Genomic DNA, 16,408 nt, shown 5'->3' with positions numbered 1-16,408 from the left:
AATTCTGCCTAGACACGATAGGAGGGAATATATGATGAGAGCCTTGTTGAACAATTCGGCCCTGGGGAGACTGTGTAAGGCTGAAGGGGTAGAATTTTTTTCAGCCTGGTCTGTGCTTGTTGACAGGAGAGACTAGTTCTACGGGAATCGGGTACACAATTTCTGTAGAACTAGTCTCTCCAGGACTCGGGTACACTTAAATAGAAAGGATTCGAGAATATTTGCTAATGCTATTGAGGCAGTGTTAGGCGAGTTGGAAAACTGCTTGCTTGGGAGGATACACAGACTAAAAAGTTAACAGTGGCCGCGGGCAGAGGCAAACGTGATTTTTGCTTTGCTTCTATTAGAATGAGCAGCAGCTTGGAAAGCAAGGCAATGGAGATTTCCAGGACTGCTGGGAGTCATAGTGGGACAAATAAATACATGGACTGTGTTAGGGTTAACAGTAGAAACAGGTGCATGTATACTTGCATGTACATGCATGTTCACCAATGGTAGGAGTATATTTAAATAAATTTTGATGAGCTTGAAGTGCTAGTCAAGACATCAAAGGGAGATATTGTTGGGATATCAGAGATGTGGTGTCACACAGACATAAGCAGTACAGAATTGGAATTGCAGAATTATAATGTGTACAGAAAGAATAGACAAGAGAGGAAGGGAGGAGGGGTTATGCTGTTAGTTAAGAAACACCTAAAATCTAAGGAAGTACATCCAATTGATGTTGGTGGACAATGCAATGTTGAGTCTGTTTGGTGTGACATAAGCACGGGAAAGGAAAAATGAGAGTAGGTGTATGTTATAGGCCTAATGAATCTGATGAGTATAATGAGCAATTGTGCAGAGAAATAGAGTGGGCCAGTAAATTAGAATGCCTTATAATGGGGGATTTTAACTTTCCAGATATTGACTAGAACTTATGGTTGGTCACTCGCACACTAGCAAGGCTTTTGTGGATTTATTGGACAGCAACACGTTTGAGAGGCAACCAGAGGGAGTAATACTCTTGATCTGATTATCAGGAGTGATTATTCATGCATTAAGAATTTGCAGATAAAGGAACCACTCAATGACAGTGATCACAATGTAATGATGTGGGAATTACTTAAAGATGTTGGTGGACAATTGTCCACCAACATTGTCCACCAACATCAAACTACTATCAAGGCTAAAGGGAAGGGCTTTTTCTTTCGTAAAGGTGACTACAGGGGTCTTCGACAGTTTTTAAATTCTGTACAGTGAGATCAACTGATGATACTGCCAACGTTGAATTCTAAATGGGAAGCCTTCAGAGACTTAATTTTGGAGGCTACTAGGCTTTTCATTCCAACTAAGAAATACTGTTCAAGGTTAAGGCCTAAATGTCAGATGAACTAATGAGAATTGTGACAAAAAAAAAAAATGTATGGGATGCATATAAATTATCAGGTGACACAGAAGCCTATGGCAGATATAAACTAGTCTGTAATCAAGTTTGTTTGTTTGTTTGTTATTTGGTTTTTAGGAGCATTAGCAACTAAGGCCATATTGCTCCGGGATATGCAGTGGTCATTCCCTGACCTTTCCGCATTCTCCGTATTTGGCGGTGACGGGCTCGAACCCCGGTCTAATCAAGAAGCGTGTGCTATGCACTGCTGCTCCTTCCCACCTGGCTACGGAGGCGCACTGTAATCAAGTAACAAAGGATGTTAGGCAGGGTAAGGCAGAGTACGAGAAATATTTGGCAAAGGATGCAAAGAAAAACAGCAAAGAGTTCTTTACTTATGTAAACACTGGAAGGAAAGGGATGAATAAAATTGGACCACTTAAAATAGATGGGTTGACTATTATAAAATAGATGGGTTGATTATATAGGAGAAATTGCTGAAGTTAAACATAAAAAAGGCACCTGGGGATGGATGGGAGCTATCGAGTTATATTAAAGGAAGCAGCAAAGGAAGTAAGCAAACCCTTAGCCATAATTATGAGAGCTTCCTTGGACTCAGGGAAGGTCCCCATGGACCTGAAGTGTGCAAATGCATCACTAATTCACAAAAGGGATTCAAAAGGTGACACAGGTAACTATAAACCTGTTAGTTTAACTTGTGTTCCAGGGAAAATAATGGAATCAATGGTTAAAGAAACATTGCATGATCATCTACACAAGTCTGCAGTAATAGTTAAGACACAGCATGGGTTTGTTAAAGGGAGATCTTGTTTGGATACTATGATGTGGTCACAAAGGAACTGAATGCCAAAAATAATTTTGATATCATATACTTGGATTTCAGGAAAGCATTTGATACTGTTGCACATTGAAGACTGCTGTACAAATTGGAGAGGTATGGCATTAAGGGTAATTTGCTACAATGGATAAAGGGATGGTTGAGTGGGAGGCAACAGAGAGTCGGAATCAGTGGACACTGCTCTTCATGGATGAATGTTATTAGTATAGTTCCCCCTGGTGTAGGGCCCATTGTTATTTTCAGTATTTCTCAATGATATTGATGAAGGTATATCAGGTTTAATGTCCAAGTTTGCAGATGATACAAAGGTTGGCAGGGTTGTTAAAGACAGTATGCTACTCCAACTGGATCTAGATAAGTTGGGAAAATGGGCTGAAAAGTGGCAACTGAAGTTTAACATTGACAAATGCAAAGTACTGCATATGGGTAGCAATAATTGAAGAGAAAAGTACCAACTGTGTGGTACTGCACACAGGGAAGTGAAAAAGACCTGTGGGTAATTGTGCAGTCAAATATGAAGTTTGCTGAGCAGTGCAGAGGGGCTGCCAGGGCAGGTCATGGAGTCTTCTCAATGATATATAGGAATTTTGCCAGCAGGGACAGGGAGGTGTAGGCCACACCTACACTACTGTGTACAGGACTGTAAGCCTCATTTTAGGAAGGATGTAGAGTTTCTAGAACGAGTACAAAGAAGGAAAACAAGATTGGTGAGAGGAACAAAGGGGTGTATAAAGTTTTAAATGGGTTGAGCAATTTGGATGCTGATTGGATTCTTGCTCTTGCTCAGATTAAGAACCTGAGGGGGCACAGATTCAAATTGAGGAAAGACAGTTGTAGAATAGATGTGTGGAAATTTGCCTTTAGCCAGTGGGTAGTTGATGGGTGGAACAGACTTCCATCTTTTGTTGTGGTAGTTGATAGCCTAAATAAATTTAAGGCTGAACTGGACAGGCATTTTCAATGAATTTTCTTTTTTTTTTTTTGGATGATGCTGCAGAAGCTTGCTTTCTTGCATCGCATGCCTCTACTAATGCTAATGAAGAACTTAGCATTTGAACCTCTGGTAGATCCAAGTTAAGTTTTGCTTCCACCACTCTACATCAAACTGGAGCTCATGAAATATTTTGTGAAGGCTTTAGAAGTAAACAGTCCTGCATTCACATACCTGCAAGAGAAATTCCCAAGACTTAGTACAGAGAAGATTAGGGCAAGCATTTTAATTGGGCCACAAATAAGGCAACTTTTCAAAGATGAACAGTTGAATTTGTCTTTAGTGATAGTGAGAAATCAGCATGGAAAGCCCTTTCGAAATGTTTCGACTAGTTTTCTAGGAAATGTTAAAGCTGGCAACTACAGACAGTTGGTGGAAGATCTCATTACTTCTTATGAAAAACTGAGGTGCAACATTTCATGGAAGATGCATTTTTTGCACTCACATTTGAAATTCCTCCTGACAAACTGTGGTGCCATCAGTGACACACATGGGGAGCACGTCCATCAAGATGGGATAACCTTAAATAGAAAGGTTGCAAGAATATTTGCTGATACTATCCAGGCAGTGTTAGATGGGTCAGAATAACGCTAGCATGGGGCGAGGATACACAGACTAATAAATTAACAGTAGCCACTGGCAGAAATGAAAGTGATTCTGGCACTGCATCTATTGGAATGAGCAGCAGCCTGGAAGACAAGGTGCAGGGGATTCCAGAGACTGCTGAGAGTCATTGCGGAAAAAGTAAATGCATGTGGACTGTGTTACATTAGTTAAGAATAGGAACAGGTGCATGAATACTTGGTGTACACAAACGCTAGGAGTTTGGTAAATAAATTTGATGAATTTGAGCTGTTGGTCAAAACATCAAAGGCAGGTACTGTTGTGATATCAGAGACATGGTGTCACACAGATATAAGGAATGCAGAACTTTAATTTTGGGAGTACAATGTGTACAGGAAGAATAGACAGGATACAAAGGGGAGGGTTATGCTATTATTTAAGAAACACAAAATCTATGGTAGTGCATCTAGTCGACATGGCTGTCTAGTCAGTTTGGTGTGACAAAAGCACTGGGACAGCAAAATTGAGAGTAGGAGTGTGTTATAGGTCTAACGACTCTGACGAGTATAATAAACAATTATACAGAGAAATAGAGTGGGCCAGTAAATCAGAGAGTCTTATAATGGGGGATTTTAATTTCCCAGATATTGACTGGAATTTGTGGGTGTGTCACTCACACACTAGCAAGGTTTTGTAGATTTATTGGATGATTGTTTTCTACATCAGCATGTTCGGGAGGCAACTTGAGGGAGCAGTACCCTTGATCTGATTATCAGTGGTGATTCTTCATGCATTAAGAATCTGCAGATAAAGGAATCACTAGGTGGCAGTGATTACAGTGTGCTGCAGTGCGATTCACTCAGAGTTAATTACCATCGGGGTAAAGGGAAGGGTTTTTGCTTTCATAAAGGTGACTACGGTGGTCGGAGATTGCATTTAAATTTTGTACTGTGGACCAACTGATCATTTTACCAACAGCAAATTCAAAATGGGAAGCATTCAAAGAATTAATCTTGGAAGCTACTAAGCTATACATACCAACCAAGAAATATTGCTCAAGGTTAAAGCATAAATGATTGTCAGATGAACTAATGAAACATGTTTCAGTGAAGAAAAATGCGAGGGATTCATATAAATTAACAGGTGACGTGGAAGCCTAGCATAGAAATAAGCTGGTCTGTAACCAAGTCACAAAGGAAGTTAGGCAGGCAAAGGAAGATTATGAGAAATCTTTGGCAAAGGATGCAAAGAAAAACAGCAAAAGTTCTTTACTTACGTAAACTCTAGAAGGAAGAGAATGAATCAGATTGGTCCACTTGATATCGATGGTTCAACTGTTATGATTTTATATTCAACTGTTATGATATTATATGATCCTGCTCAGGTAGCTAACAAACTAAATGAATATTTTGCCTCTACATTCACATATGAGGAGTTATTCAGGGAGGGGAATTCCAGTGGTGAATTAAACTCCTGCAGTGAGCTAGATGATTTTTTTAATAACTGAGAGCAAAGTGGAGGAGAAATTGTTGAAGATAAACATAAGAAAGGCACCTGGGGTGGATGGGATCTATCTGGTTATAATAAAGGAAGCAGCAAAGGAAGTAAGCAAACCTTAAGCCATAATTATGAGAGCTTCATTGGACTCAGGGGAATAACCCATGGACTGGGGATGTGCAAATGCGGCCCCAATTCACAAAGGAGGATCAGAGGGCAACACGAGTAATTACAGAGCTGTTAGTTTAACTTCTGTTCCAAGGAAATTAATTAAGGCACTGGTTAAAGAAGCATTGCAGGATCATCAAGACAGGACTTCAGTTATAGCTTGGACATTGAATGGGTTTGTTAAGGATAAGTCTTGTGTGACCAATTTGATTGGATACTATTATGTGGTCACAAAGGAAGTGGATGCAAAGAATAATTTTGATATCATATATTTGGATCTCAGAAAAGCCTTTGATACTGTTGCACATGGAAGACTGCTGCACAAATTGGGACAGAGTGGCATTGGAGGAAAATTGCTGCTATGAATAAAGGGATGGTTGATTGGGAGAAGACAGAGTAGTAATCAATGGACAATGCTCTTTGTTGATTAATGTTATTAGTGGAGTGCCCCAGGGTTCAGTGTTGGGTCCATTGTTGTTTTCTGTATTTATTAATGATATTGATGAGGGTATTTCAGGCTTAATGTCCAAGTGTGCAGACGATACGAATGTCGGCAGGGTTGTTAATGACAGTACGCTGCTGCAACAGGATCTAGAAAAGTTGAGCAGATGAGCTGAGAGGTGGCAACTGAAGTTTAACCTTGATAAATGTAAAGTACTGCATATGGGAAGCAGTAACCCCAGAGTAACGTATCAACTGTGGGGTACTACATTGACAGTGGTAGAGAATGAAAATGACCTGGTGGTAATTGTGCAGGCAGAAGTTTTCTGAGCAAGAGTAGCTCATTGTATCTTGTCAATGATATACAGGAATTTTTCTAGTAGGGATAAGGAGGTGATTATCCCCTTGTATAAGGCAATAGTCAGGCCATACCTTGAGTACTGTATACAGTTCTGGATGCCTCATTTTAAGAAGGATGTAGAGTTGCTGGAATGAGTACAGAGAATGGCAACAAGATTAGTGAATGGAACAAAGGGTTTCTCTTATGAAGAAATGCTTAAGTTTTGCAAATCAGTGTGTCTGGAGACTAGGCAACTGTGAGGTGATTTTATTGAGGTGTATAAAGCCTTGAATGGTTTGAGTATACTCAATGCTGATGGGATCCTTCCTCTTGCTCAGAATAATCACCTGAGAAGGCATAAATTCAAATTGAGGAAAGACAGTTGTAGGATAGATGTGCAGAGCTTTGCCTTTAGCGAGTGGGTGGTTGATTGTTGAAACAAACTTCCATCTGTCATTATAGAAGTCGATAGCTTAAATAGATTCAAGGCAGAACTAAACAGACATTTGGAATGAGTGGATGGATGAAATGAGAAAAGGGTTTTTTTGTTTTTTTTTTTAGCTGATGCTAAATAAGCTTGCTTTTTTGAATCATGTGCGTTTACTAATGCTAAGATATTGCAGTGATCGAAGAAAGATACAAATGCAAATGGAGTGCCGACGTATTAGCTGATATGGATGGTGAGAAGGGATGCTTCCAAAGCTGAAACCAAGCGAAAGGTGAAAAGGTCCTGTATTTGATACAGGTATGTTCATTGCTACATCTTACTGCCATTTAAATAAAAAAATACTTTGCTTAAATATAAATAACTACTATTTTTTTTTTTTTTTAAACAAGAGCCAATCTGTCATTTTAAGAAATATTTTTATGTTTAGCAGTCCAAAATCTATAAATAAACTTACTTTCATGCCCATAACAACATATGGCCCAAAATTTGTTGTTCAGTTTTATTATACAATATTAATCTTATTCATACATAAAAATATTAATTTTGCAGTTTATGGGATACCCCTAATATGTACATTATTCTGGCTTCAGTTAAATCCTGCATATTTATGTAATTAAAAGTAATATCATGGCCTTTGTTAATATTATTTGAGTCTTCAACAGATTTGTACTTTTAGGTTATACTCCCTTAACTGAAGCTGTTTGGCAAAAAGATTGTCCATTAGTACAACTATTATTAGAAGCTGGTGCTAAAGTAACAGGAACGCACCATCTTCTGCATTACTGTGTTATTCATCGTTCTACAGAACTGACATTACTTCTTCTCCAATCTGGTGCTTTTGTTAACATCCGAGATGACAGAGGTGATACGCCTTTACACATTGCAGTTAGAGGATCACAAGTAGACATTCTGAAAGAACTGCTTGAATATGGTTTGTATAAAATGTTTGTACATTTGCTTTATAAAATGATTTTTTAGCTGTAAGTATCTTACACTGTTGTTGAAATCAGAATGATTATTTTTGCAGGCTCTGATGCAAATGGCCAAAGATTTCTGAGACACGTGTGTCTCAGCAAGCATTGGACACTTGCATTCAATGAAATCTTATAAAATAACAGATTTCATGTGAAGTCTGTATTATATGATAACAAAAAAGTCAAATTGTCTAATTATATAAAGAAGGAATTCATGTCCTTACAACATAGAAACTGCATTCTTGCCTTTGAAAAATAAATGTGCAGAAATTTGCCTTTAGCCAGAGGGTGGCTGATAGTTGGAACAAACTTCTATCTGTTGTAGTGGAAGCCAACAACTTAAATAAGTTTAAGGCAGAACTAGACGACAAACATTTGCAGTCTTAATGGAAACTGCATTCTTGCCCTCTCTTAGTGGAAACTGCCTGCCTTCAGAATGTTGGAGTAAAAATAACTTATTAGCATTAGTAGAGGCATATGATGCAAGAAAGCAAGCTTATATAGCATGAGCCAAAAAAAAAAAAAAACTTCCCATTTCACCCATCCATTCACTCCAAATGTTTGTCTAGTTCTGCCTTAAACTTATTTAAGTTGTTGACCCCCACTACAACAGATAGAAGTTTGTTCCAACTATCAGCAACCCTCTGGCTAAAGGCAAATTTCTGCACATTGATTCTACAATTGTCTCTCCTAAATTTGAATTTGTCCTCTCAGGTGAGTAATCTGAGCAAGGGGAGGAATCCCATCAGCATTGAGCTTGCTCAAACCAGTCAAGGCCTTATACACCTCAATTAGATCACCACTCACGTCTTGTTGCCCTTCTCTGTTCTCGTTCTAGCAACACTACATCTTTCTGAAAATGAAGCCTCCTGACCTGTATACAGTACTCAAGGTGTGGCCTGACAATTGCCTTATACAAGGGGACAATCACCTCCTTATCCCTCCTAGCAAAATTCATGTATATCATTGACTAGACACCATCAGCTACTCATGTAGCCTGTCTGCACTGCACTGCACAGAATACTTCATATCTGACTGCACCCCCAGGACCTTTTCATTCTCTACTACCCTGAGTGTAGCACAACCAGGTGTTACTGACATCCACTTAGGCGTAAATGGATGTCAGAGGAATTCATGAGGCTTGTGGCAGAGAAGAAGAATGTATGGGATGCATATAAAGTATCAGATGACACATAAGCCTATGGCAGGTATAAACTAGTCTGTAATCAATTCACCAAGGAGGTTAGGAAGGCGAAGGCAGATTACGAAAAATATTTGGTAAAGGATGCAAAGAAAAAGAGAAAAGAGTTCTTTATTTATATGTAAACTCTAGAAGGAAAGGGATGAATCGGATTGGACCACTTAACATAGATGAGTTGAGTATTGATGATCATGCTCAGGTAGCTGATAAACTGAATGAGTATTTTACATCTACATTCACACATGAGGAGTTATTCAAGGAGGGGAGGGCTAGAAGTTTATCAAATGCTAAGTGATTTTGTAATAACTGAGAGCAAAGTGGAGGAGAAATTATTGAAGTTAAACATAAAAAAGCACATGGGGTGGACGGGATCTATCTAGTTATATTAAAGGATGCAAAAGGAAGTAAGCAAACCCTTACTCATAATTATGAGAGCTTTCTTGGATTCTGGGGAGGTCCCCATGGACTGGAGGTGTGCAAATGTATCACCAATTCACAAAGGGGATTCAAAAGGTGACACAAGTAACTGCAGACCTGTTAGTTTAACTTGTGTTCTGGAGAAAATAATGGAATCACTGGTTAAAGAAGCATTGCAGGATCATCTAGACAAAACTGCAGTAATACTTAAGACACAGCATGGGTTTGTTAAAGGGAGAGCTTGTCTGACCAATTTGATTGGATACTATGATATGGTCACAAAGAAACTGAATGCCAAAAATAATTTTGATATCATACACTTGGATTTCAGGAAAGCTTTTGATACTGTTGCACATGGAAGACTGCTGTACAAATTGGAGAGGTATGGCATTAAAGGTAAGATGCTACAATGGATAAAGGTATGGTTGAGTGGGAGACGACAGAGGGTGGTAATGGACACTACTCTTTATGGTTGAAAGTTATTAGTATAGTTCCCCATGGTTCGGTGTTGACCCCATTGTTGTTTTCAGTATTTATGAATGATACTAATGAAGGTATATCAGGTTTAATGTCCAACTTTGCAGATGATGCAAAGGTTGGCAGGGTTGTTAACGACAGTAAAGACAGTATGCTACTACAACTGGATCTAGATAATTTGGGAAAATGGGCTAAGTGGCAACTGAAGTTTAACATTAACAAAAGCAAAGTATTTAATATGGGTAGCAATGACCAAAGAGAAATGTACCAACTGTGTTGTACTACATTCACGGGGAAGTGGAAAGTGAAAAATACCTGGGTGGGTAATAGTGCAGTGAAATATGATGTTTGCTGAGCAGTGCAGGCAGGCTGCCAGGGCAGGTCAAGGAGTCTTGTCAATGGTATATAGGAATTTTGCTAGCAGGAACACGGAGATGATTATCCCGTTATACAAGACAATGGTCAGGCCACACCTAGAGTACTGTGTATAGGTCTGGAGCCTCATTTTAGATAGGATGTAGAGTTGCTAGAACGAGTACAAAGAAGAGCAAAAAGATTGGTGAGGGGAACAAAGGAGTACTCTTACCAAGAAAGGCTTAAGCACTGCAAATTGCAGCACCTGGAGAGTAGGCACGTGCGAGGTGATCTGATTGAGGTGTATAAGGCGCTGAATGAGTTGAGCAAGGTGAATGCTGATGGGATTCTTCCTCTTGCTCATAATAGGTGGTAGATGACTCTCATCAACTGGTGAAATACCACCACTTTGCTTATTGGAGGCTTGAAGTGGTGGAACCCATGTTTAGTCTCTAGAGCTAAGTTCCGGTCAACCCTTCCCTATCTCTTCCATCATGCAGTATGATTGATGACTTTTGAGGTTATGATGAACGTCGTGGCGAGATCCAATATTCCTTACATTTCGAGGGTACAGCTCTAAACCGGTGTTCGCAGGCCGGCCGCTAATTAGGACACTGGACCGAACCTATTGGTAACTCTCTAGGAGGCTTCCGGATCAGCTAGTGTATAATCTTGCTACCTCTACTCTGCCAGATAGTGACTGGAGGGATTCCGAGTAGTGTGTATGCGGGGAGCATTGACGAGGCCACGTTATGTTAAGGATCTGGATATATTCTTACCACGTGTACACCTTATCCAAAAATTTCATTACTTCATACAGCATGTCCCACCCACTTTTTCTTACTATTGAATACACCATGAATTGTCAAACTAATAGAGCAAGCTTATCTGCAAAAAGATCTAAACCTTCCAAGCACTTCCTAATTTATATCACAAATATACGTGGTCTCAGTTCTAATCTCAACGATGTCCATTTCCACTTGCAGTCTGCCAAACCCCATGTACTTTTTCTGACAGAATCTCAGTTATCAGTTGATTTAACTACTGCTCATCTGAAGTGCCCAAATTATTCGCTGTATGATTCCTTTCGCCTCAAAGGTGGTACTTGTGCATATGTCCGTTCTGATATTCCCTGTCAGAGACTTGGCAATTTGGAATCTCCTTTCTTTGATCTTCTCTGGCTTAAAATCTCTCTACCTCATTGTGTCAAATTCATCTGTTGTCTCTACCGTTCTCCCAACTCCACTAATCACTTGGAGCTCTTTGACTTCCTCGCTTTGCAGCTTGACTTTCTCCAGTCCAACTTTCCTAACAGTGAGGTAATTTTCCTTGGTGATTCTTATGTTTACAACTCCAGCTGGCTTCCGTTTTCTAGTCACACCGACCCAGCAGGTCGAGATGCTGAGGCTTTTGCAATTACTAATGACCTAGCACAGATTGTTCATTTACCTACAAGAATACCGGACAATCCTAATCATAATATGCTTGATCTTTTTCTCACAAACAACCCTCTTAAGTACACGGTTGAAGTGAGAGGTCCTTTAGGCACTTCAGATCACAACTTGGTGATTGTCTCTTCTCCAATAGAACCTTTATCTCATGGCTATTCCCAACCTCGTGTTGTTTGGCATTACAAGAATGCAAAATGGGATGACCTGCGAGACTTATTTTCTTCTTTTCCTTGGTCTGATTACTGTTTCAAAACTTCTGATGTCAACGTTTGCTCAGATCGTGTCAGTGAAATTATTCTTGCAGGAATGGAATCCTTTATCCCACACTCCACTTTAAAATCTCATCCTTTATCTAAACCTTGGTTTTCCAATAAATGTGCTAAGGCTGTCCAAGAGAAGAACGTTGCATATCGTAATTGGCTTGTTTCTAATTCTTCAGTTTCATTTTCTGTCTACACAAAAGCTCGCAACAATTGTAAAGCAGTTATTAATCAGTCCAAACTAGAGTTTCAACAGGCTAAGAGTAGAAAACTTGCTTCTAGCCCTAATGATAGCCGAGCATTCTGGTCTCTTGCCAAAGCTATTGGCCGCAACTTTTGCCCATCTCTGCTCCCACCTCTGTCCAAACCAGATGGTTCTGTTGTCACTTCAGCCAAGGATAAAGCTGACCTGCTAGCATCCCATTTTTCTTCCAGCTCATGTATTAATGATCTTGGTAAAACACCTCCCACCATTCCCAACACTCTCCATTCAATGCCTCCTGTGGTCTTCCATCAAAAGGATATCAGAAGGACTTCAGTGAATCTTGATGCTAAGAAAATTCCAGGTCCTGATGGTATTTCTCCACTTGTTCTTAAAACCTGTGCTCCTGAACTTACTCCTATTCTTTGCCGCCTTTTTTCACTTTCTTATTCCAAAGGTGTTTTTTCTTCTGCTTAGAAATTTGCTCATATCCAGCCAGTTCCTAAAAAGGGTGACAAATCCCTCCCATCCAATTATCATCCCATTCCAATTACTTCTACTCTTTCTAAAGTAATGGAGAAATCAATTAACCGCCAATTTTTAAACTACCTAGAAACCTTCCATCTGATCAACGATTGCCAGTATGGATTCCGTCTGTGTCGATCCACTGGTGATATTCTGGCTTATGTTACCCATTTATGGACTAATTCAATTGAAAGGTTCGGTGAAACACAAGTATTGGGATGGTGCTCTTGACATCTCAAAGGCTTTTGATCACTTTTGGCCTAAAGGTCTTCTAAACAAGCTGCTATCTTATGGTTTGCCAACTGTTTTTAGTAATTGGTTATCCAGTTTACTCTCTGATCGCTCACTGAGGGTGATGGTAGATGGCTCTCTGTCTTCTAACTTCTCCACTAATGCCGGTGTCTCCCAAGGTTCAGTTCTTTATAAGAAACCTTATTCAATTTCACGAAAATCTGCTACCAATTCCTTAAATGCCGATCTGCAGGTAATTCTCCAGTGGGGCAAAGACAACTTAGTTGATTTCAACCCTTCTAAAACTCAGTCTTGTCTTATATCTCGCAAAAAGGATTCTTCTACTCCTATGCTTATCTTTAGTGACGCTCCTATTTCTAGGCAAAATGATATATCTCTTTTGGGGATTATCCTGACTTCTAATCTCTCTTGGCACAAGCACATTACAAATATTGCTTCCTCTGCATCTAAAAAACTTGATTTTTCTCTTTCGCTCTTGGCGTTACTTTTCTTCCAAACAGCTGCTCACTCTGTATAAATGGCAAATCCACCCTGCCATGGAATATTGTTCCCATATCTGGGGTGGTGCCCCCAGAACCTCTCTCAGGCTTCTTGATTCCATTCAGAAGAGGGCAGTTAGGTTAATTAATGATTCATCTCTAACAGTCTCTCCACTCGCTTTCTCATAGACGTACTGTTTCTGCTGCATGCCTATTCTTCAGATACTTCCATGGGTACTGTTCTTCTGAATTGGCTTCTATAATTCCCGCTCTCTCTCTCTCTCTCTCTCTCTCTCTTTCAACACAGTCCGAACATGTGCCGCCACCAGCCAATATCCATTTTCTGTCCATCTTCAAACCCACAGAACCAACTTTTCATCTTCCTCATTTATTCATTCAACTGCCATTTTCTGGAACAACCTTCCTTCATACGTATTTCCTGAAAATTATAATCTACAGAAGTTCAAGTCCAATGTCAACAAATATCTTCTTTCGTCTTCTCAACCTCCAACCCAATCACGGTACTAAGTACTATAGGTTCTAATACATCTCGTGTTTGGGGTTCACATTAAAAAAAAAAAAAAAAAAAACTAGGAACCTGAAAAGGGGCACAGTTTCAAATTGAGGAAAAATAGTTGTAGAATAGATGTGCAAAAATTTGCCTTTAGGCAGCAGGTAGTTCATTGGTGGAAAATTCTTTTGTTTTTTGTTGTAGGAGCTAATAGTCGAAAATAAATTTAAGGCTGAGCTGGACAGGCATTTGGAACGAATGGAGGGTCAAATGGGAGGGTGTTTTTTTTTTTTTTTTTTGGCTGATGCTGCCTAAGCTTGCTTCTTTGCATCATATATCTCTACTAATGCTACTCTGGGGTTACTGCTACCCATATATGCAGTACTTTACGTTTGTCAATGATAAACATCAGTTGCCACCTCTCAGCCCATCTGCTCAACGTTTCCAGGTCCTGTTGCAGTAGCATACTATCATTACTGTCATTAACAACCCTGCCAAACTTCGTATCGTCTGTTGTGCATGGAAGACTACTCTACAAATTGGAGCAGTGTGGTATTAAGGATAAGTTTCTACAATGGATAAAAGGGTGGTTGAGTGGGAGAAAACAGAGAGTGGTAATCAATGGATGCTCTTCTTCGTTGTCTAATGTTATTAGTGGATTCCCCCAGGGTTCAGTGTTGGGCCACTGTTGTTTTTTTTTTTATTTATCAAATTTAATGTCGAAGTTTGCAGGTGATACGAAGGTTGCCAGAGTTGTTAATGGCAGTATGCTACTGCAACAGGATCTGGAAAATTTTGGGCAGATGGGCTGAGAAGTGGCAATTCACGGTTAACATTGACAAATGCAAAGTACTGCATATGGGTAGAAGTAACCCCAGAGAAACGTACCAACCGTGTGGTTACTACACTTTGGGTGGTAGAAAATGAAAAAAAAAAAATCTAGGAGTAATTCTGCAGTCAGACATGAAGTTTTCTGAGCAGTGCAGACAGGCTGCCAGATCAGGTCATGGGGTATTTTCAGTGATATACAGGAATTTTGCTAGTAGGGAAAAGGAGTTGATTATTCCTTGTATAAGGAAATGGTCAGGCCACTTGAGTATTGCATACAGGTCTGCAGGCCTCATTTTAGGAAGGATGTAGAGTTGCTTGTCTATATAATATCAGTGTGTAGATACACCATAGACAACTCTTAAGAAACTACAAAGTAGTTGTTGTAGGCATCATTTGCTCTTTCTCATATTGTGCTCTGCCTTCACGACGAGTTGCCATGATATTGCACTACCTTGAATAAGTAACACTTCACTAATAGAGAAGACTATTGTTATTTATTCTCAGTGAGTACCACCACCCAGACATGTTTCAAGGCTATTGGCCTATCATCAGTGGGTGGGCAGGTATCCTGGTATTGCAGACATGACGACCCAGTTGTGAAGATAATCACACAATATGAGAGATGCCAAAAGGTGTATATGACAATATTTAAAATAACTAAATGCATGTCTGCAATACCCTGGTATTGCAGACATGCATTTAGTTTAGGCATGAAAGCATTCAAAGGGAATAATTCAAAGAACTTATCTTGGAAGCTACTAGGCTTTACATACCAACTAAGAAATATTGTTCAAGGTTTAGGCCTAAATGGATGTCAGATGAACTGATGAGGCATATGGCAGAGAAGAAACATGCATGGGATACATACAAATTAACACATGACACAGAAGCCTATGATAGATACAAGTTGATCTGTAACCAAGTTACAAAGGAGGTTAGGCAGGCGAAGGCAGATTATGAGAAATCTTTGGCAAGGGATGCAAAGAAAAACAGCAAAGAGTTCTTTACTTATGTAAACTCTAGAAGGAAGGGGATGAATCAGATTGGTCCACTTGATATCGATGGGTCAACTGTTGATGATCCTGCTCAGGTAGCTAACAAACTAAATGAATATTTTGCATCGACATTCACACACGAGGAGTTATTTAGCGAGGGGAAAGCCAGAGGTGTATTCAACTCTAGCAGTAAGCCAGAGAATCTTGTAATAACTGAGAGTAAAGTGGAGGAGAAATTGTTGAAGATAAACACAAGAAAGGCACCCGGGGTGGATGGGATCTATCCAGTTATATTAAAGGAGGCAGCAAAGGAAGTAAGCAAACCCTTAGCCATAATTATGAGAGCTTCCTTGGACTCAGGGGAGGTACCCACAGACTGGATTTGTGCAAATGTCACCCCAATTCACAAAGGAGGATCAAAGGCTGACACAAGTAATTACAGACCTGTGAGTTAACTTCTGTTCCAGGAAAATTAATGGAGGCACTAGTTAAAGAAGCACTGCAGGATCATTTAGACAAGACTTCAGCTATAGCTCGGACACAGCATGGTTTTGTTAAGGGGAAGTCATGCCTGACCAATTTGATTGGATACTATGATGCAGTCACAAAGGAACTGGATGCAGGGAATAACTTTGATATTATATACTTGAATCTTAGAAAGGCTTTTGATACTGTTGAACATGGAAGATTGCTGCACAAATTGGAGCAGTGTGGCATTGGAGGCAAATTGCTGCTGTGGATAAAGGGGTGGCTGAGGGGGAGAAGACAGAGAGTGGTAATCAATGGACACTGCTCGTCGTGGACT

At 39.8% G+C, this 16,408-nt stretch overlaps 1 protein-coding gene across 1 annotated transcript in view; it reads left to right on the top strand.

Annotated features, from left to right (window-relative positions):
- LOC150091108 (uncharacterized) overlaps positions 1 to 16,408 on the top strand; it is a 233,263-nt gene that overhangs the window by 163,736 nt on the left and 53,119 nt on the right. The window contains exon 7 of the mRNA XM_090381926.1: positions 7,351 to 7,605. Within this exon, the coding sequence (XP_090238052.1) occupies positions 7,351 to 7,605 (255 nt within the window). The remainder of the gene's footprint in view (positions 1 to 7,350; positions 7,606 to 16,408) is intronic.

Source organism: Mastigoproctus giganteus, chromosome 1 (genome assembly GCF_048544385.1).
Source record: "Mastigoproctus giganteus isolate SK-2022 chromosome 1, ASM4854438v1, whole genome shotgun sequence".
Lineage (NCBI taxonomy): Eukaryota > Metazoa > Arthropoda > Arachnida > Uropygi > Thelyphonidae > Mastigoproctus > Mastigoproctus giganteus.
The sequence above is the reverse complement of the archived record's forward strand: the minus strand, read 5'-3'. Positions and strand labels throughout refer to the sequence as shown.